At 40.2% G+C, this 21,731-nt stretch overlaps 1 protein-coding gene across 2 annotated transcripts in view; it reads left to right on the top strand.

Annotated features, from left to right (window-relative positions):
- Positions 1 to 1,510: 1,510 nt before the first annotated feature.
- lhfpl4a (LHFPL tetraspan subfamily member 4a) overlaps positions 1,511 to 21,731 on the top strand; it is a 35,819-nt gene continuing 15,598 nt past the window's right edge. For both annotated transcript variants that reach the window (XM_063474877.1, XM_063474878.1), the window contains exons 1-2: positions 1,511 to 2,933; positions 19,439 to 19,675. In XM_063474877.1, the coding sequence (XP_063330947.1) occupies positions 2,528 to 2,933; positions 19,439 to 19,675 (643 nt within the window). In that variant the 5' untranslated portion in view covers positions 1,511 to 2,527. The remainder of the gene's footprint in view (positions 2,934 to 19,438; positions 19,676 to 21,731) is intronic.

A 21,731-nucleotide genomic window follows, 5' to 3' on the forward strand; every position in this document is an offset into this window, starting at 1 on the left:
GGCCAGTGGACACTCTTTCAATAATGAGGATGTACACATCCTGGAGAGGGAGGAACGCTGGCGGGGAGTCAAGAAAAGGGAAAGACCATCTCTGAATCGAGGAGGGGGCCTAAGGGTACATCTTTCACCATCTTACAATGCTGTGATTGCAGCCATTCCCCAACTCTCTGTGAATGGGACTCATGGCCATTGATCAAAGACCATTGATCTATGATCAGTGGTCAATGGTCACTCACATCACTCACTTGGATGAGTGACGAAACGTTTCTTCCAGATGAACAAAAACAACTTTTGGGATTTCCTTACCTGGATGATTGAGCATGCATCAAGACATTTGGTAACAGTGTTGGTAAATTTTGTATTTTGCAATTCAGTTATTCGTTTTTACCACTCTGTTGCAATCTGGATAGCTAGTTTGAACAGTCATGTCTTACTTTATCTTCTTTGCGTCTTAAGGGCCTGATCACCCTCTATTTTTCCTGCGCCTGAGTTCAATGTATTTTAAATGGCACTTGGTCATATTTTTAGCTAAATAGTTTCATGGGTCTAAAATGATATATTTTTTTATTTCTTTGGAAAACCAATAAACTTTTTTTAAACTCCTATTTATCTCTGTTCTATCAGCTTGGACACTCACACCAGTCCCTTTTTAAGCCAGCCGTAAGTTTGAGTTCAAATATGAAACTGTTAAATTTGGCGACTGTATTTTGCACAGCTGTCATATCTCTGTGTACTGGAGTAGTTCACACAGGGACCATGATCTGCAATGATCACTCACACACAAGATGAAAACTAACAGCTCTGTTATTATGGCTACTACCAAAATAATACAACCAGTGACTACCTTTATATTGGCTACATTTCATTCCTCTAGTAGGTGCAGTAGATAAAACTGAAAAAGAGAACATTGGGTGATGCTATAAAACCATAAACCCGGTTTAGGTAGCTTGGATGTGTCAACACACTGAACATTCTTTATTAAGTCTAGACTGGTAGTCATTTCTTTTGACAGTGACATTTTCATCAGTGGGGGTAAAATTCTGGCATAAAAATTGGCTCAGGTGGTTTTGGTGGTAAACTATTGAGGGAAGTGGGGTCAGAGATGTCATATAAGGAGAATCTACGAAACTCAAAGAACCCCAAGTCAAAATCTAGTGGAGAGTTCTGTAGTACAAGTCTAGTGGTAAGTATTATTTCTAGAGTAAAAGAAAATAAGTTTAAAACCATTGTCTTGTGGTAAACAGCAAATTCTTAAGTCACTTTTAATCAGATGAGACTGGTGATTATAGTCAAGCATTTCTATGTCCTGGTGTCCTTTGAACTAACTATCAAAATAAGTGGTCATATGTTTAAAATGACTGCCTTTGCTTCTATCAGGAGGGGAAGTCTTCTTCAATAGATTAAACGGGTCTTGAACATTAATGGAGATCTTCATTTTCTGTTAATTGATATATGAGTTAATTTTCAGATATTTTGAATTCATGAAACCACCAGAAACATCACACTCTCGGGAGCCTCGATCTGCTGGGTTGGCAATCTAGCTTTGTTTGCAGGGAAGTTCCTGGGCAGAGCTGGTTACAGCAGAGAGCTGCAAATGTCTTTCTTCGCTGTAAGAAATGTTTACATCTTGTGCCCTTTATTAATGTCAGCACTTATTTGATTAGTGATGCGTGTGTGCTTTTGGCTGTAGAGAGAGAGAGCAGAGGTCTGCTCGGGGGTGGGGTGTCTAAGGTTCGTACTCTCAAAAATAGAGAGATAGACAAGGGAGCGAGGAGAGGAAGTGAATATCCGAAACCACAGTCATGAGGTTGTCAGTGTGTGCAGCGGTGTTGGAGCACTGATTTGTCCATCAGCATACACTTAGGGTGTAAGGGTTTCTTTGTGTTCTGGCGAGTTTTCTTCGTGCAGCATGTCAGAAGCTGCACGAGTGTCTTTCTGTATTTCTTCTGGATCTCTGCTGATGTGCAGAAAGATTCCTCATCAGCTCGGTGAAAGTTACTGCTGTCGCGCATCGTTTTGAGGCTTTATTTTATTTTAGTTTAGTTTAATTTTATGTTATTTTTGCTCGAACATCCTGGCCTGGATGCGCAGCAGAGCGGATACCGTTTTGCCCGCGAAGCGCTGAAATGATGTGCATCCGTGGCCGCAGCGTTTCCCTCTGTGAGCTCGGCCGTCCGCTCTGTACACGCTGAGAAAAGCGGAGAAGAGGGGAGCCTTTTCCCGTCAGCCGAATCACGTTTCACCGCTGACTGAGTGACTGTTCAGAGCTAAGGAAAACGGAAGGAGGAGTGGGGCGTGTGGATGTGAGACTAAACCAAAAAAAGAAAGAAAAAAGCAGGATCTGGATGGAGAAGGGAACAGCCACTGTATGCGGGGACAATTGTTGTCGAGATTTTCAATAGAACCGAATTTATTTTCATCCTTTGTACTTGCGGATTAAGAAGTTAGTTCAAGAAAAGAGGAAATAGCAGGTTGGCGCGCTGTTGTGCACGGTGGGTGAGGAGGGTTTGGGGGGTGGGAAAGAAAAATGCTGCCTTCGCAAGAAGCCTCCAAAATCTACCATGACAACTATATGCGCAACTCCAGGGCCATCGGGGTCCTGTGGGCCATATTCACCATCTGCTTGGCCATCATTAACGTGGTGGTGTTCTTCCAGCCTTATTGGATTGGCGACAGCGTCAACACACCTCAAGCCGGCTACTTCGGTTTGTTCCACTACTGCGTGGGTAACGGGAACTCCAACCGGGAATTCTCGTGCCAGGGCAGCTTCTCCGAATTCGGCTCCATCGCGTCAGGAGCCTTTAAGGCGGCCTCATTCTTCGTGTTGATGTCCATGGTGCTCATTATCACCTGCATCGGCTGCTTCGCCCTCTTCTTCTTCTGCAACACTGCCACGGTCTACAAGATCTGCGCCTGGATGCAACTGCTATGCGGTATGGATGGAAGACACTTCGATATGTTTTGAGGTAGAGGGGGAATTTGAGTCTTCCCAGGCTTTTTGGCGTGGGGTAGGGGCAGCTTGAGGAGAACGGGGTCCTCTTGTGTTACCCACACTTTGTGTCGTTGTCAAAAAGTGTCACCAGGTCCTCAACAGAATGAGTGCAGCAGGATGAGCGCTTCGGGGAGGGGAGGGTGCGCTGCGTGTGTGTGTGTGTGGGGGGGGGGGGGGGGGGGGGGGGGGGGGGGGCTCACATAGAATACAGCTGAAATGTGATCTGGCTACTGATGAGGAGCACAGATTAGAATAAAGATCATCCCTTCAGAGTTAAAATTATTTCTTTATCCTCATACTGCACAGACTCTACTGTGTCAGCACTAATAAAACTAATAAAGAGGTTTTGAGCCTTTGGCTATTATTGGGTCTTTCCTCAAGAACCCTATCATCCTGTTTTACATAAGGCTAGTTAAAATAATGTGTCAGAATGTAATTATATGGAATTATGATAATGAAATGCCTTCAGCAGCATTGAATCAAAGATCACAGCTTCTATTTTGGTTGTCATATCTGCCTACAAGATTAGCCAACATTATGTGTGATCTACAAATCATGCATTTCAATAATATATCCTCAGTACATTCATTCATTCATATATACAAAACCAGAACAAACAACATATAGAGCTGACTTGAGAGGGTTACACGGAGAGGGGAGTCTTTCCCATCAGTGCTGAGTGCAGTGCAAAGTGTTTTTTCTTCTTCACATTAAGCTGATGAAGCTTTTCAGTTTTGTCAGTGACTGATCATTTTTTCTGTGACCTCCAGGGCTGGAAAATGAAGCAGAGGGCCAAAAACTACAGTTCTTCTAATTGGCACTTGAAGCTGCCTCCAAAAGCGATTGAGTGCGTATTGACTCCTATTTTTAAAAATGCTTTAAAAAGCATTTTTACAGCCTGGTTTTAAAAGCACAGTTTAGGACTCTATGGATAATATTCACTTATAATATTCCTAATTTCCTAATAATTTTCATCTATTCAGAGATTTACTGGAGTTAAGGTCATGGCTGCTTTGATTGATTTATGCTTTATTAATTAATTAATTAATGGTGTGTGGTTCAGATCATCCTAGGAGTTTGTGCTTCAGGTTTTGTGAATAAAATTCTAGTATAGAAGTATCAGCTGGTTAAAGATTCTAGCTTTATATGATAAAGTTAGAACCCCACTCCTTCATCCAAATATGTTCAATTTTGGTCCCAAACAAAAAAACATGATAGTGGCCAATACTCGAATGCTGAGGCTCCAAATGGAAAGTATGACATTCATATACAGCCTATGATCTGGCTTGGAGTGGTGCTTTGTTGAGTCACAGCATTGCTGTATGTGAAACACTTGATAGCAAGTCTGGCCTAAATTTGATCTGCAGTTTGTTATGGGCCACATTTGGCTTTGGCCATTGACGTTGGCTGATTGACTTTCTCTCATGTCCACCAGATGCTGGGTGTGTTGTGGCATTTTAGCCAAATGTGGCCCAGCAAGGCTCTCTTGAGCCTTGCTCATGACTATTTAGCCATACTTGGCCCATTCAACATTCACTACAACTATAACCAAGTGTCAACTTCCAAAAGGAGCCAGATTAGACCCAGAGGCGTTTGCTATCTCGGTTACAACCCTTTGTGTGAGCTTTAAAAGGCTCTCCCATCACAGATTGTTGAACAGATTGTGTCACTTCAGGTGGCGTCTACAAGTGTTTCCCATATGCTCAGTAGAATCCCCTACTGGATTCCTAATCATAAAAAAACGCTAATTAACTAGACGTGATGCACCTGAAACTGGTCTCAAATGGGTTTAAAAATGCAGTGAGTGTTGATAGCGGTGATAGTTGTGTTGAAGGTTTGGCTTTTGTCGATGCTCTTGTTGCATGATTATTTCAGAATTCCTCACTTTAGTTTTTAAAAGTCTGAACTTCTATGCATGTGTGTGTTTTTTATGAAAAGATGGAGTCTAGTGTGGTGTATGTGTTTGGGGAAGAGTATATTTGTGAATTGGTCTGGAAGCACTGACATTAACTGGGAGGAGATATTGCTGGCTCAGTTATTCATCCTATTTGGGAGCTGGAGCCAGGGCTACATTGCAATGGACTTGGGACCTTTTGTAAGCATAGACCTTTTTCCAGCACTAACTGGATCCACAAAAAAGCAGGATAAAACTATGGAAACAGTTTCTTCTTGGAAACGAAATATTCACACAGCTTCAAAGGCATTTCTGTTTGGTGCTGTTTAAACAGTGTGACTTTGAAGAGCTTGCTTAGCAATAAGAAATGATCTAACCTGCTCATGATAATTTATTAACTGCAACATATACTAAAGGTCCACAATGGTAAAGGACATACTCATCTTTGTCAATAGTCACTGTATTTGTGTTGATGCAGCAGTCAGCCCTGTTGCCCCGTAGCCCCCACCCACACTTCACCAGCTTTACCTCATTTCCTCTCATCTTTTTTTTTTTTTTTTATTGCTGATTGGTCCCTAAGTTTCTTTGCTCCTTGTGCCAACTGAATTCAGTTGGCACACATTACATAAGGACTGCACACTCTCACTCTTTTTAGTCCCACATGGAGCGGCAGAGAAGGTGAGTTTGGTTTGTTCTTCTTTTTAATTTATTATAACTTTTCTTTAAGTTAATGACTTAGTCTGACCTCATTTTCTTTTTTGACTTACATGGACTTTGGCACATTGCTTTTCTTCATTAATTCCTTAAAGTTAACCACAAAGAAAACAGGGATGACATCACACCAGTGAACCCAAATTATTACCAGTACCCCAATCTGACTAAATGTCGTCATTACTACAAGAGCTGGATGTTGTACTGGAAGGTCAGATCTTCTGTTTAAAAGAAATTAGTTCATGCTGAATTATTTATCCTAGTGGCTATATATATCTTGTTTGTAGTGTCCTTATTTTACAACCCCAGTTCCAAAAATGTGTTGAAATATTTAGTAAAATAACAACAGAATGCAGTGATTTGCAAATAATCAAGTCATAAACCCCAATTTTTTCCTGACACAGAAAGGTCTTCTATTTAATAAGTTAATTTTTTATCATTTTAAGAAAAACATTACCTTGTTTTGAATTTAATGGTAGCAAAAGGTCTCAAAACACTTGGGATGGGACAACAAAAGTGTGTAAAACTGGTACAGCTGGAGGAAGATATTGCAGATAATTGTTTTATTTAAAAAAGCATCTTAGAGAGGCAGTGTTTCTCAGAAGTACAGATGAGCAAAAGTTCTGCAAAAAAAGAGAAAAATGCATAAACAAATTGTGGTACAATTTGAGAATAATGCTCAGTATGAAATTGTAAAGAACAGGCATGATTCTGACAATTGTATGTGAACACAGCTCACCATTTCATCCACAAATGGAGGTTAAAGCTCAATCATGCAAGAAGAAGCCATACGTGAACAAAACATCCAGAAATGCTACCATCATCTCTGGCCCACAGAGTGTTTAAAATAAACGGAGGAAAAGTAGGAAAACTACTCTGTAGTCAGACAAATCGAAATTTGAATTTTATATCATTTGTATATAGAGGTTTTCGAGCCACATAAGGCCTTCATATTTCAGCAAGACAATGCTGAACTGGCCTGCCTGAAATTCAGACCTTTCACTAAGTGAAAACAAGTTTGTGGATGATGAAGTAAAAAATAAAACACAGAATCCAGGGCTGGAATCCTGTATCGCATAAGAACAACATTCCTGAATGTCTGAAGTTGCTCTTCTCAGTTCCCAGGCATTGTTAGTGGTAATCACGTCCATGGCTCAACTTTTTTTGAGACCTGTTGCTTCCATCAAATTAAAAAAAATAACCTATTGTAGAGCTGGGCGATAAAACGATAACGATATGTATTGCGAAATAACTTTTTCTCGATAGAAAAATTAAACTATTGCGATAGGCCTCATCTCTCTTGTCCTCTTAAAAAAAAAAAAAAAAAAAAACAGCCAATCCAAATTAAGTAGCGCAGAGCCGAACCAATCACAGCCGCAGCGTCACGTCACGTGACTTGTTACGTACAGCACAAGTGCCAAGGCGCACATGTGTATTTGTTTTTGCAGCCGGGCCGCCCGGGTAATGGAGGAAATGAGTTTGCCGACTAGAGAAAAATCAACCGAGAGCGTGAGCGAAGGTTACCGAAGAAAAAAACAATGATTGTTCCAATGCCGGAGAGATTGTCGAACGGAAGGGCCATAGAAGTTCCGTAGTGTGAAGGTATTTCGGCTATTTCAAGTCTGACAAAAAACAGAGTAGCGCGCACTGTAAATTGTGCCGAAAGCAAGTCTGGAAATACAATAAACCGGTGCATGCTCAATCTCTGACTGAAAGCGCTAATTCGTCATTCGGCTTTTGTCAGACTAAAGTAACTGTTAAAACTGTTTGAAAAGCTAAGCTATACAACAAGGAGAGATTGACAATTTCCTTTTAGTTCTCAGTTTATTTGATATTGACAAAAGTTAGTCAATTTTGTCTGTTCTTCTGTAAACAAACTAAGATTTATTTTTAGAATTAAAATTTTGTTTCTAAGTGGAATTGACAATTTAGTAGTTTGTTTTGTTTGTTCTATTTTGAAACTTAAACGCTTTAGCGGCTGCCTTTTGTGTAGTTTGCAATATTTGCCTTTATTTATCTGAAACTGAAGTCTCATGTTCCTTAAGTACATCTACCCTGTTGAACTTATTATGGGGAATAAATATTTAAATCAAAACAAGCTGCAGATTATTTCACATTTTACTCGTGAGCAACGGCACATTTAAATCTTACAAATATAGTTATTTGATTATACTTTATTCATCCCGAGGGAAATTGGGTTAAGGCTGCCAGCCGTGCCAGCGCCGTTATAATTTGGCTTATATCGTGACATATATCGTTATCGCCTGAAATGAAAAAAACATATCGTGATATGAAAAAATCTTATATCGCCCAGCTCTAACCTATTGCATTTTATCTTTTTTTTTTACATATATTCTCCATGTTTTAGTATGACCAATATATAAATTCATTGCATTTTATTTATTTGCATTTTACAAAGCATTCAAACTCATTGTTGTTTGTTTCATCTCCTCTAACCTTTACTAGTGAAAGAGGTTTCTTTCCTCTTGCTTTCAGAAAATGAAGGGCGTATTCCTATGTGTCTGTGATATCCTGATGGGACTGGAGTTGAGCCGAAGACTCTGGGGCAGGGTGCAGATAATGGTTTAATTAGCTCCGCGGTGCAGCTCTGCAATAGGGCTTTAGTTGGCTGTGGACAGTGCAGAGCTGTGGCAGCCCAGCCTAGAGAGGCTGGTCCTGCTCAAAATGCTTCACAGCACAAAAAGACCACACCAACAAAGAGGAGATGGGGAGACCTGTCATAAGTTGTCGGGTGTAGCAAATGCGAGGACCCAAATGCAAACAGCCAGATTGAAAGCAAAAAGCAAATCATTTGTTTTAGGTTGATGAAAAAACTATCAATGTAAAGGTCCAATAAGGGAAACACCGGGGTAACAAGAAACAGCTGAAACTAATTTTACTCCACACAGTGACAAGACTCTAATGCATTTAAACTTACACATAAAGACACAAGGGTGGAGGCCTTAACTGGAATGCAAATGTACATAATGAAGAACTTAAAGCCACAAGATACAAAGGAATATGAAATATACACAATAAACAAGGTAGGAACCAAACTGAACATCCAGTAAAAAGAATATAAAGTTCAAAACTTCAAAACTTTGACTATAGGACATTGGACCATGACAAAATCTTTCCATCAGTAGGTAAAACAGGAGTTGCTTTGGTCATGTATGTATTCAGAGAGTTTTACTACAATCTACAAACGGTAAAAGAGCATTCTAGATCACAAAAGAAGTTCCTGTATATTCAGAAAAATGCCGTTTCCTGGAAGCATTACCATCTGACTGCTTCCTTGAGGGCTAATTGACTGTTATTTATGTACATCATAAATATATTTTGGCCCTGAGCCATTAAGTGATTCATAAACTAACAGCAGCACTCAAAAACTGCTCTAGGACTGACTGGAAGCCAGTGAAAATGTGTAAGTGCACTAATGCACTCAGCTCTCTTGGTGCTTAGTGCATTAGTGTTGGTGAAAATGCTGAGTACCTTTTTAGAAGACGCATGATAATCTTCCTGTACTATCACAATAAAAAACGAGTTATCACTGCATTTTAACATTAAGTGCTAATGGTCACAACTTGAATGCTGGCATCTTGATCAGTATCTGTGTGGTGATTGGGGGGGGGGGGTGTAGCTATTGTTTCTGGCCTTAGAAGGACAAGATATTAAACACTGGTCTATGGAACTTGTTTAAGGTTTGCTATTGGAGCAATGGAACGGTCAATCAAACTGGTCAAAGACAGAAGCTTGAGCTAAAATTACTACAACAGTTTCAATTATGATACCACAGTTACTGACAATGATGATGTTTCCTGCTTTAGTCTTCTTTACAGATATTTGACTGGCACATTATATTATTCCTTTTTTTCCCAGTTTAACACTGTTAAAGTCCTGTCTGCTGCCCATAGTGTTCCCTCTAATGACAAATTATTAATTGTGGCAATTTTGGTTATATTTTTACTCCCACACACCAGCAAACTAAAGCAGTTATGTAACCCAAATAATAAATATCCATCATGTTACATTATGGTTACAGATAAATACAATGTGATTACAGTAATACGTCATTTTCTCTGACCATGTCTTATGCAGATGGTACAATCTGAAAAAGATGAATACATGTATGAGGACAGCAAGACAGTGATGAAGTGTGCCTTGAGGTGAGCCCCCTATTGATGATAAGTAGGCCGACAGATGCGGTCATGAAGGAGTCTTTGGACCACGATGTATGCAGATGACATTGTGGTCTGCCAAAGTAAGGCAGGTGGAAAGTCACAGATGCAAAGAGCAGAGGTAGTGAAGGTGGATGAGACCTTAAATATCTGGGGAAAATCAGGTACATTTGACATTAAAGAAAAAAAAAAAGAAGAAAGAAATTGCATTTGCGCTACAAATGTAGTGATGAGGGGGTATGGTTTGTGGCTTGGTGTTAGGAGGGAGCGGTTGGGCAAAATGGCTAAGGTTGTGGTATCCGTTGGAGAGAGTGCACACTTGGCATGGATTTGCTAATTAGTCTCTCCCCATGTATTTACAACACGGGCTCGTATTTAGTAGGTGCGAGGCTGGAAGGAGATGTTTTATTTTATTTTTTTTGACAGACTGGCCATGGGAGCAGGACACTCTGAACTGCATGTATTTGTCCAGTAAAAACATTTTGTAAGCAATAATCACACCCTCTCTGTGGTTACTGAGGTGAACCGCAGAAACATCCCTGAGTTTTCCCTGCCTGTTTGAAATCCGCTGCATTAGTACTGATATGAAAAAAGCCTGGACTGGATGTTGACATAGTTGCAAACTATAGACCTATCTCACATCTATCTTTTTTGTCTAAGGTCTTTGAAAAAGTTATTTTTAAGCAGCTCACCGACTATCTGTCAACAAACAATCTGTTTGAGCCATTTCAGCCTGCTTTTAGACCCAACAATACCACAGAAACAGCTTTAATCAAAGTTGTAAATGATCTGTTGGTAAATGCAGACAGTGATCGCACCTTAGTTTTATTACTGCTGTGATTGACACTGTGGATCACTGTATTTTATTGGCTAGGCTAGAACATTTTAACAGAGTTACGGGAAATGTTTTATCATGGCTGAGATCCTACCTGTCTGGGAGATCTCAGACTGTTAGTTTTAAAAATGATCTCTCTGAGACCTGTGCTGTGAGGCATGGGGTCCCTCAGGGCTCTGTGCTTGGCCCATTGCTGTTTTTTCTCTATCTGCTGCCTCTTCTTCTGCGTTCTTTTAATGTAACCTTTCACTGTTACACCGATGACCTGCAGCTATATGTTCCTTTAACCATAGAAAACTGTGCTGACGTGTCTAAATTAGAAGCTTGTCTATCTGCAGTTAGGGGCTGGTTATCTGATCATTTTACTGCTTCTTAATGCTCATAAGACAGATTTGATGGTCACTTGACCAAAAAAATTTTAGTACTTGTCCCAAAATTTCTCCATGAAAATTGATGACTATGCCTAAAGTTTTAACTGGTTGCTATTGCAATTCCTTTTTGTTTCATCAGTTTTTAAACTGTATTGTTTTTATTCATTCATCTTTTTTTATCTTCAAATAGCCGTTCAGCACTTTGTTTGAAAGTGCTTTATAAATAAAGTTATTATTATTAGTAGTAGTATTTTTTTAACATGTAAAATTACTTTCTTTCTGTTTCTCATCCCAATCCACCAATTAGCAAGCATGAGATAAGATTAAAATATCGAGAAAGATGAAAAACATTGCCATGCCTGCAGCTTGCTGTAGTTGTTTGCTTCTAATTAGTCTACTTTGACAAAATGCAAAGAATACATTACTAAAGAATCTCTCTCTTTCTCTAGATAGTTGTTATTGTTTTGGGCGCTACCTTCTAAGCAGAACTTGGCCTAGTTAATAATGATTTGTTTCCAGGTTTGATTGTGCCCATAATTAAAAAGAAAACCTTTATCAACCCCAACAAGGATGTGGAGGATGTGGACGAGTAGTGACTCTACTCCGAGCTGCAAACGCTCCAACTCCTCATACTACCTCTAAGTGAGAAGCCTTTGGAGAAGCTTTCTCCTCGTTGGAGATAAGCTAGAGGAGGGGGAGAGGGAGACCTAGGCTTCTGTACAGCTGCAACCCAGCTCCAAATAAGCGGAAGAAAATAGATAGATGAATGGACTAGAGACCATGGAGTATTGTTGCGTGTGTTTGATCTGTGTTTGCACAAGACAGATTTCCTCCTGGGGCAATAAAGTACGTCTTTATCTTTAAAATTTCTTGATAAATTCAAATATTTTGCACGATTATCTTGTGATAACAGCAAAGACATTCTAGTCAAACACAAACTGATACAGCCTCAATGCTCATAAATAGCTTGTACGGTTACTGAAGACAAATAAGTTGCAAGTGCAAAAGAACCAAAAACATATGATGCAAAATCTTGTTTGAAATTGCATGAGATATTTTACTTTAATGAGTCCTCACTGTTTGTTTTCTGAAGCAACCTGAGAGACTGACTGCTGATCCTAATCTGGTGTTTGCTCCAGGGAACATGACGATATACGAGTGAGCTGCTCTACTCTGCCTGCACACACACAAAATATTACATAAAGATGGATACAAATGCAAGAGGCTATTTTAAGACACTTGCTATTCTGACACTGTTCAAACAAACAAATGATAGTTATATATGGTGTATTTAAATGAATGGGATGCCAACTTATTACATCAGGTAGCAAGATACTTTTTTTTACATACAAAAACATTTCATTGGGTTGAGGAGAAAGTTTCTTCAGCCTAAAGCGCCACAAAGTTCATATTTAATTGTGGCTCTGTCTTTGTAAACTTGAACATTTAAACTCCAGTATCCAAGGCACCAGAGGTTCAAAGCTACAACAAAAGCTGTAAGAGTTTATAGAGTGGACTGAGTTGATGTCCACTTATCACAGGAGAGGTTAATGTTAGGGCTACAGGGCGAGAAGACAGGCTACTGCCATAACACACTAATTTAATTTCACTGGACTACTTCTACTCTGCAGTTACCCTTAGTGAGAGACAGTGGGAGGGTATACTTTCACCCTGGTTTGGGTTTTTCCTCAGTCGATGAAAGGGTTACTTCCCTGGACCTCCAGGTTAGAGAATGGGTCCTGAGTGTCAAACTTTACTTACACACTGAATGAAAGTTCAGAGTACCCAGCCGTCTTGGCACCTGGTGTCCCATCACCATGTGCCCCATCTGGTGGATCTTGTTCTACTAGAGGAATTCAACGCTTACCGGCGCAATGGCTATTGGACCGGCTGGAACAGCCTGCTCAACCTGAACCCAAATAGTGTTTTTGGGTGTAGTGTCCATTAATGGATTTATGGAGTGGAGTGAGTTGACTAAGTGCATATTCCGGACTTATAAAACTGATTTTATTTTAGAATGTAGCATATATTAAATAACATCAGTGTGATTTTATTTTCTTTATTTAAAAAAATACCTAAGGGCATTTCTCTTGTTCCACTGGTCCCAAAGAAGCCCAATTGCCCACTAGCATAAGATTTTCTTATTCATGTCTCATACGATCAGTTTAAATTATGCTAGAATAAATCACACAATGAGCAACGACTTTTCTAAAAAGCAGCTGGAAATGGGATAGTCCTCCCTGGCACACCACAGGAAGTGTTGGATTTCCGTCTGTTTGCCCTGGCTGTTTGCTGTGTTTTGGCTGACAGTGCGTATACTGCCGCTGTGTATTCCTTGGATCCCATTCTTTCATCCTCACATCAGAAACAATGGCCATCACGTCCTCTGTTGTCTTCGTGTCTGTCTTCCCCGTTTACGGCATCTGAGCATCGAGTTGAACGCGTGGAAACAAAGTATATACAATGAACTTTAGTGATTAACTAAAGATTAACACATGTCTGTGCAGAGCAGGGGCAGTTCATTATGACTTTGAATAACAATTCTTTTCATACATTGTTGGGCTCAGATGGCTGGAGCTTTAATCTGGACTAGACCCAGATCCAATACTGCCACAGTAAAGTCTACTGTGCGTGACGTAGCCGAGTGGTAGAAAATCTTCATCATTTTGCTGCACACATTCCTCCTCCTTTAGTAAATACAGCTTAATCCCAGAATTGATGATGAATCAGATTCTGTGGCCTTTTGAGTCACCACAGCTCAAACCAACATAACATGAACGCATCCTAATAAAACACAACTGAAGAGAATAGCTTTTGGAAGAACGGTGTTCCACAGACCAGTACATCCAATGAACATTTTACACACACACAGTAGGTTGTTGGGGGTTTTTTTGGGGGGTTTTTTTGCTTGTTTTTATTTCTTTAAATTGCATGCTAAGCATTCCTTTCTGAGACTAACTTGTTACTGATGACCCTCTAACCAGTAAATCTTGAATCATTGTAAATCGACAGCAGCTACATTGTGATTGTCCCTTATATAATGACGGCACAAACAGGTGTTATTTCTCATTTATTTGTTACAGCAGCAGGATGCACTTGAAGCTCAACTCTCCCAACAAAAATGACTGATACAGGGAAAGCAGGATGAATAACAGGTGGATATTAAGGTGGCTACAGGGCAGCAATGGCACTGACATGAGAAATGACATTCTTCAGCTTAAATCAATCACTGAACTGGGAGGGCGTGGTTGGTATAGGATATGAGAAGAACAAATCATTGCTCTGTGTAAGATCTATTGCATGCCTGAAATAGCTGACTGGCTTCACTATATAGTGTGGGAAATGATTATTTCATCTCTTGCTGAAGATTGCTCATGTATAAAATAATGAATAGGCTCTAATTTTTGTGGGGGTTCAATTTTAATGGAGAGACAGAATGTCCAATGAAAATTCAGGAAAAACTCATTTGAGCATTTCTCCTTTTATACATTTTTTTTTCTTTTTTGGCTCTTTCTCAGCTGTTTTGTGTCGAGATGATGGAGTGCTGTTAACTCTGTGAAATCTCTGAGGTATACGACCTCCTGCATCAAGTGTCAGCACAGAGCTCCTCTGTTTTTGCACCTTCCAACAGCAAAGGCTACAGTTTTCCTGAGCAGCACCAAACCAAACTGCAACAAAATCAAAACAGTCATTTTCATGTTATTAAAAATAAAAAAAAATAGAAGAGTAAACTGTTTATTTTCATAGCCCATCACTACTACAAGACACTTCAGTACTATTGAATTCTATGTATTAAAGTAAGGGCTATACCATGACTGTGTTTTGACACTAGGCCGAGTACCACGCCCCAACACTATTGTGCACCATCCCCATTCCCCCTTTTTCTAGTACTAACAGTATCAGTAAAAACTCAAGTCCAAGTATGCTTCAGATTGTCTGTCCATCTCACCTCCTCTCTCTCATGCTTCTTCTCTCTCTCCTACCCACCCATGTGCTTGAAAAGTGCAGAATACACTAAGGACCGTGATTTTATGCATAGCCATAATTCTGCATGCACATCATGCCAGCAACAGAAACATGGCTGATGTCTGGGCAATCACACTACTGCTTTGGTGGCAAAGCTGGTGGCTGGAATTTATAAATAATGCATTTTGAAAATTGAAGTAGATTAAAATATAACTGCTTTTGATGTAAATAAGGGTTATTTCAAGAAATAAGATTAAAGCAAGAAAAGCTCTTCTAATGGCCATTGCACAAAGGAGGTCTTAGACTTTATTCTTGTAAATTATCAGGTAATAGTGATAAAAAGTTTTAAGCAAAATTTCCAGGTAATTAGCTGTAAAAATAGAAGATGTAGAATAAATCTAAATCAAAAACCAACTACATACTTTTTGTATGTCTCATATAAAAAAGACGTTCTTGCTTGTGACTTGTAGTATTGAATTCATACACATTTTTTATAACATTTTTTATTTCAATGAAATGTAAAAAAAAAAAAAAAAAAGATTAATTTTATGAGCTTTCAGCACATTAGACTTCAAGGAAGGTTTAGATTTATTATGCCTAGTCTAAACCCTCACACGGTACCTTTAATGCAGGCTGTAATCAAAATAACTGTATTTCCCAAACCTTACTGAGTCCTAGGGGCTCATCGTAGCTGGGGAAGTCCATGCACCAAGTAGAGATTTAAAAGGAAAAAGACAGAGCAAAGCTTTCAGTGAGGCCACAGCTGTGTTATTAGCGTCATGTTCCACAGCAGACAGCGGCTGAATTAAACCCCACACTGTGAGAAGAGTGACAGGAATATGAGGACATCAAAGTATCATGCTACAAAAACGGGATCATGTTTGTGCTAATCTGGAAACCACACACTCACACACACATGCACAACTGTCTCTCACATGAGTAAGCTAACTCACAGGAAGCCTACATTGATTTTTTTTTTTCTCTAATATGCATGAGTGCACATTCAGAGACACACTCACACAGGGGACCTCCCCAGCTTTCCTGACATGGATTAAAATGAGGCTGGATGAATCATTAAAAGTGAATGTTGTTCACTTCTGTCATACAGGCAGGAGAAAAACTCGTAACAGCACATTAAACCTGTTGTGGTTGCTTCTGAAGTAAACTGCATAAATTAGATGACGTATTTTAAATGTGCCGGTAAACACTGAGGTACAAAGATCATACTTGTGCAGTGTCTGTCATAGAAACTCTCACTTAGAAGAGTCCCTTTGACACTGACTGTAGGGGTGATATATCTAGGATCATTTGATAGATCCACTTCTTTCAGACATTTATATTGCACATTTGTTTTTATTTCATCAGATAGTAATTAAACTGCTAAACAATCTTCGACCTTCCTTTTATCCAAAATTCTTGCAAGAGTAGTCGACTATTTGACTCCATGATATAACTCTCAAATGTGTACCTTAAAGCAGATAAGGCATAAGCTGAAGAGGAACTAGCATCTCCCACTAATTTAGAAGATTATCGTTTAGCCTGGAAAGCCAGTTTGTCTACTCCTCTATCAACAAAACAAGCACTGAACAGTCACTTATATTTGCCATCAAAAGGTCATTAGAGGACTTTAAGGAGAGCTATTCCAGTGGAATGTAACTTTCTGAAACCCACACTGAAAGTTTTGCTACTTCAAAACCTTCCGTAATTGTGTCCCAACAAGCTTTTCTAATATTCTGGCAATAAAAGGAAGTTTTGAAATGGTCCTATAGCCCATGGGTAGTGACAAGTCCAGGTTTGGGCTTTGTAATTCCAACAGGAGTTGGACAACACCGTGTTTGAAGTAGCCTGGAACACAGCTTGATAACAAAGAGCAATTTAGAGGGACCGCAGAGGAATCAATAGAGTCAAAGAGTTTAACAAATTAGATTGTGGGTAAAATATCAGCTGGGCTTATTGAGGGTTTCATTTGGGTTAGTATTTCAGAAACAACATCCCCAGAAACCAGTTCAAAATTGTGGGATGTCTGGCATCACAACTAAAATGACTATTAGACCATGATATTTTTTTTATGCCGTTAATTAATAAAGACCATTAATCGACTTTCTTAGAAATAATAAATTAATGGGGAAACCACTCACCGAAGCTGCTTTTGTTCAGGTTTTGGCAGCAAATTTCTCTCTTTTTTTTCTGGTGGAGATGCAGAGCAGTGGTTCTACTTCATGCCCTGGCATAGTCCAGATTTACAAAAACTCTCCATGCCTAGAGCTTCACACATTTGTTCCACTGAAGAAGAACAAACCATTTACATGTTGTTGTTTTGTTTGTAAATTTAACATAAACAGCTATCCAGATATTTACACAAATGAATATAAAAATGCACATCCTTCTATAATAGTTAACTGTATTATTTCACAGTCTATGAGACATGGAGTGTTTGGCTAGTGTTGTTATCATTGAAGTAAACTGAATGCAGCTCAGTGTCCATTATAACAGCTGAACCCTCAACATTCCTGCATGTTCCTACGTTTGGAGTTCACACAAGTTTTTCTGGGGGGGTTTCTGCCTTGTATGCTGCTCTCAATAGTAGCAATAGTCCAGTAAATGAGGCATTCAGGGACCCATCTGTTAGGGCCAGCCTGACGTCAGCTGGGCCCATACACACCAAGGGATCACTTGGGCCTTATGGGGGCATGCACATATAAACACGCACACAAAGTTTCCACAGATGCATCCTTTTGTAGTTCAAAATGGGGAAAAAAAAAAAAGTGATCCAAATGGTCACAAGAACAGGGCCATCAGATGTAATGTGGAGATTTACAGTTGAGTACACATGGAGGAATTTATATACGGTCTGTGACCTCTGTACAAAAAGATATGTCCTATGGTTAATGTGACTGTGATGTAATTAATGCACAGCTGTCTTATATGTGTTGTATGTCAATTAATTTTAATTTTCAGTGGCTACAATTTACTGGCTGATTTTAAAGGGGGAAAAAATGCATTTTTTGTAGTTGCATTTTGTGTGCTAGCAACCAAAGGAAAAAAGCTTCATGACAGCAAGACTTTCCAGGAAAAATTTGGAGATTGCCCGATCAGTGCTTTCATTTTGCTTCATTCTAAGTGATGAAGTATCAATAGCTCATCATGTTCAGCAGCAAAGAAAATATTGCCATGAAAATGTATGCATCATGCTAATGTCACAATAAGCCAAACACAGCCAAGGCAGTAGAGAAATAAAACTACGTTGCTAAAATATAATTTACTTACCATAGAAACAAACAATAAGACAACGGCCAACAAGAACTTAAATATGTAGAAACAAAACAAAAAAGTTCCATTGGCCTTAGCCGAATAATTAAAACCACTAAAAGTCCAGTAAAATGCAAAAGCGTCCTCGCACGTCACCTCTGCCACTTCACTCTGGTGTAAACTGAAGAAAGAGGACAGCGGCAGTCACTTTCATTTATTTACCCGGCGTTGCTTCGCGGTCACCACCACCATCATCACCATCATCATCATCCTAGTCCTTTTGCCCGTTATGTGCTGCCGCTCACCACCCGACGACTCTCATCCGTCCTGCCAGGCCCTCTTATTGGCCTTCAGTGGCCAAAAGGTGAATCCTGATTGACCAATCTCCTTGCAGTTTTTCCAGGAAATGCTCTCTCGCAGGTGTGTCACATGACCTGTGTGTCAAACTGTCAAGCGATCAGGGGCGGGGGAGTATGGGGGGGACGTGCTCCCCAGAAACAAGTCAACAAATGTCACAATAAAAGCATGCAATAAAACTGTAAGAATAAAACAACATTATCAAAAATGATAAAACACAGCAACACATGCAACATAATTAAACACACCAAGTTAAAACATGCCAATTACAACATGCAACATTACACCTTGTGAAACATGTTTCCCGTTTTATTTTGATAGTCCCTAGTCCTGTGTTCAGTACGTTCAGTCGGCTTCCTCCCTGTCTCATTATGTCTGATTAGTTCCAGCTGTATATCCCATCTCCTCGTTATCCTCTGTGTATTTAGTCCTGTCTTCCTCTGCCTCTTGTTGTTTTCTCACATTGCTGTCTGTTTCGTCTGTGCTCTGCGGTTTCTTAGTTCTCTGTTCCAGTTCCAGTCCTAGTTTCCAGTTCTAGGTTAGGTTTCCTTGTGTTTGGGTCTTACAGCAAAGAAAGGCTTTTTGTTATTCCTTCATGTTATGAATCGTGCGTTTGGGTCCTACTGCTGCCAGCAACGTAGCCAGCCTTGACATTTTCTGTCATGAGCTGTTTTTAAATGTAACACATCTGTTACTTTGACCCATCACTCTGCATGATATCATACGTGGTCCCTAACAAAATCCAGTATCACACAAGACAAATACAGTTCTACTCAGGTTGTTGTGACTACTGTTTATCTATCACATCTTTGTACTAATTATTAATTGAGTAATCCCTTTGCTCACTGCTGGCCTACATTCCCTCTTTTTTTCTTTTTTTCTTAGCCATCTGTCTCGTGCTTGGCTGTATGATCTTCCCGGATGGCTGGGACGCAGAGGTGATCCAGGACATGTGTGGTGAGGACACTGGAAAGTATACCTTGGGCAACTGCTCTGTTCGTTGGGCCTACATTCTGGCTATCATCGGCGTGCTGGATGCCCTCATCCTCTCCTTTCTGGCCTTCGTGCTGGGCAATCGGCAGACGGACTTCCTGCAGGAGGAGCTGAAGGCTGAAAACAAAGGTGAGGATTGGAGAAAACAAACCAAGGCAGAAAAATTCATTGGAAATAAAGAGCATCATTATGTTATGTAGAAGATTCATGACAAAAGGTTAGTACACCCTGTTTAAAATGTAAGGTTTCACATATCAGGACATACTAAAAACTAATTCAGTTCCATTCAATTCCATTTTATTTATATTTGTTGATATATATTTAGCACCATATCACAACAATAGCAGGTAAATGCAGCCTCAGTGCGCAGAGGTCACCAACTTTTTGCAGAGTCCATAGCGACACATCTCCAAACTTCATGTGCCCTTCAGATTAGTGAGCAGCGCTTAGAGAGCTTCATGGAATAACTTTCCATGGCTGAGCAGCTGCATCCAAGCTTTACATTACCAAGCACGATGCAAAGTGTCAGATGCTGTGGTGTAAAGCACGCCGCCACTTGACTCTAGAGCAGTGGAGTTGTGCCCTCTGAAGTGATGAGTCACACCGTGTCTGGCAATCCAAATGAAAATCTGGATTTGGTGGTAGCCAGGATAACAGTACTTGTCTGACTGCACTGTGCCAAGTGTGAAGTTTGGTGAAATTTGGACATTATGTTGTGGGGTTGTTTTTCAGGAGTTGGGCTTGGCCCCTTAGTTCCAGTCAAAGAAACTCTTAATGCTTCAGCATACCAAGACATTTTGGACAATTTCATGCTCCAAATAATCACTTTCAACTTTGGGAACATTTTCAGGATTGACAACATGACTGCACACCAGTGCACAGAGCAATGTCCATAAAGACATGGATGAATGAGCTTGGTGTCGAGGAATTTGACTAGCCTGAGTACTGACCTCCACCTAATGGGATTAATTAGAGCAGAGGCCTGTGAGCCAGGCCTTCTTGTAAAACATCAGCCTCTGATCTCCCAAATGTGCTTCTGGAAGAACAGTATAAAAAAAAAAATCCCATAAACACTCTAGAAACCCTTTAGAAAGCTTTGCCAGAAGAGTTCCATCCATCCATCCATCTTCTTCCGCTTATCCGGGGCCAGGTCACGGAGGCAGCAGCCCAAGCAGAGAAGCCCAGACCTCCCTCTCCCCAGCCACCTCCTCCAGCTTGTCTGGGGGAACACCAAGGCATTTTCAGGCCAGCTGGGGAGAGATAATCTTTCCAGCGTGTCCTGGGTCTGCCCCGGGGCCTCCTCCCGGTGGGACATGCCCAGAACACCTCACCCAGGAGCAACCAGGAGACATCCTTGTCAGATGCCCGAACCACCTCAACTGGCTCCTTTCGATGTGGAGGAGCAGCGGCTCTACTCTGAGCCCCTCCTGGATGGCTAAACCTCTCACCCTATCTCTAAGGGAGAGGCCATCCCAGAAGAGCTGAAGATGTTATATCTGCAAATGGTGGGCCAAGGAATGGGATGTCACTCAAGTTCATATGCATATGAAGGCAAGCAAGCAAATTCTTTTGGAAATATAGTGTACATTAGAGGTAGTAAATGCATTAGAGGCTTATCTTGGGAAATTAATCCTCAACAGTGCTAGTGACCAGCTATCAGCAATAAAGCAATGCCTGAATGAGCAATTGCTTCCTGTATAACATTTCAGTGTCTGTAATCGTGTGACCCTCAGTTAAGCCTTGAAAATAAACTGTGCACAAAAACTGGGATAAGCTTCTGTCTGAAAGTTGGTTCTGCTTTTGCTTTTCATCAGCAGAGTACATTCAGACAACCACTTACACTGACACACACCTGTGGAAATTTAGAATCTCCACTGAACCTAACTTGCATCTCTTTGGAGGACTTCATGATAGAAACCATACAGGCACAAGGAGAACATACCTAACCTCACAATATAAAGCACCTTGTGGTGACTTCCATTGTGTTTTGGTGCTAAATCAATGTGTGTAAATACATTTTGAGTTGAACTGAATTGAGTTGAGTATTACAGTAGGAGTGTTGACAAGTCCTTCAGCAAACAGATTATCAAACTGGAGTACATTAACTGCATTGGCACTCACAAACAGTGATGGCATTTCTGATATAGTGACTTAACTATGTGACCAGAGCTTCTTTATAGAACTC

Source organism: Pelmatolapia mariae, linkage group LG5 (assembly GCF_036321145.2).
Source record: "Pelmatolapia mariae isolate MD_Pm_ZW linkage group LG5, Pm_UMD_F_2, whole genome shotgun sequence".
NCBI lineage: Eukaryota > Metazoa > Chordata > Actinopteri > Cichliformes > Cichlidae > Pelmatolapia > Pelmatolapia mariae.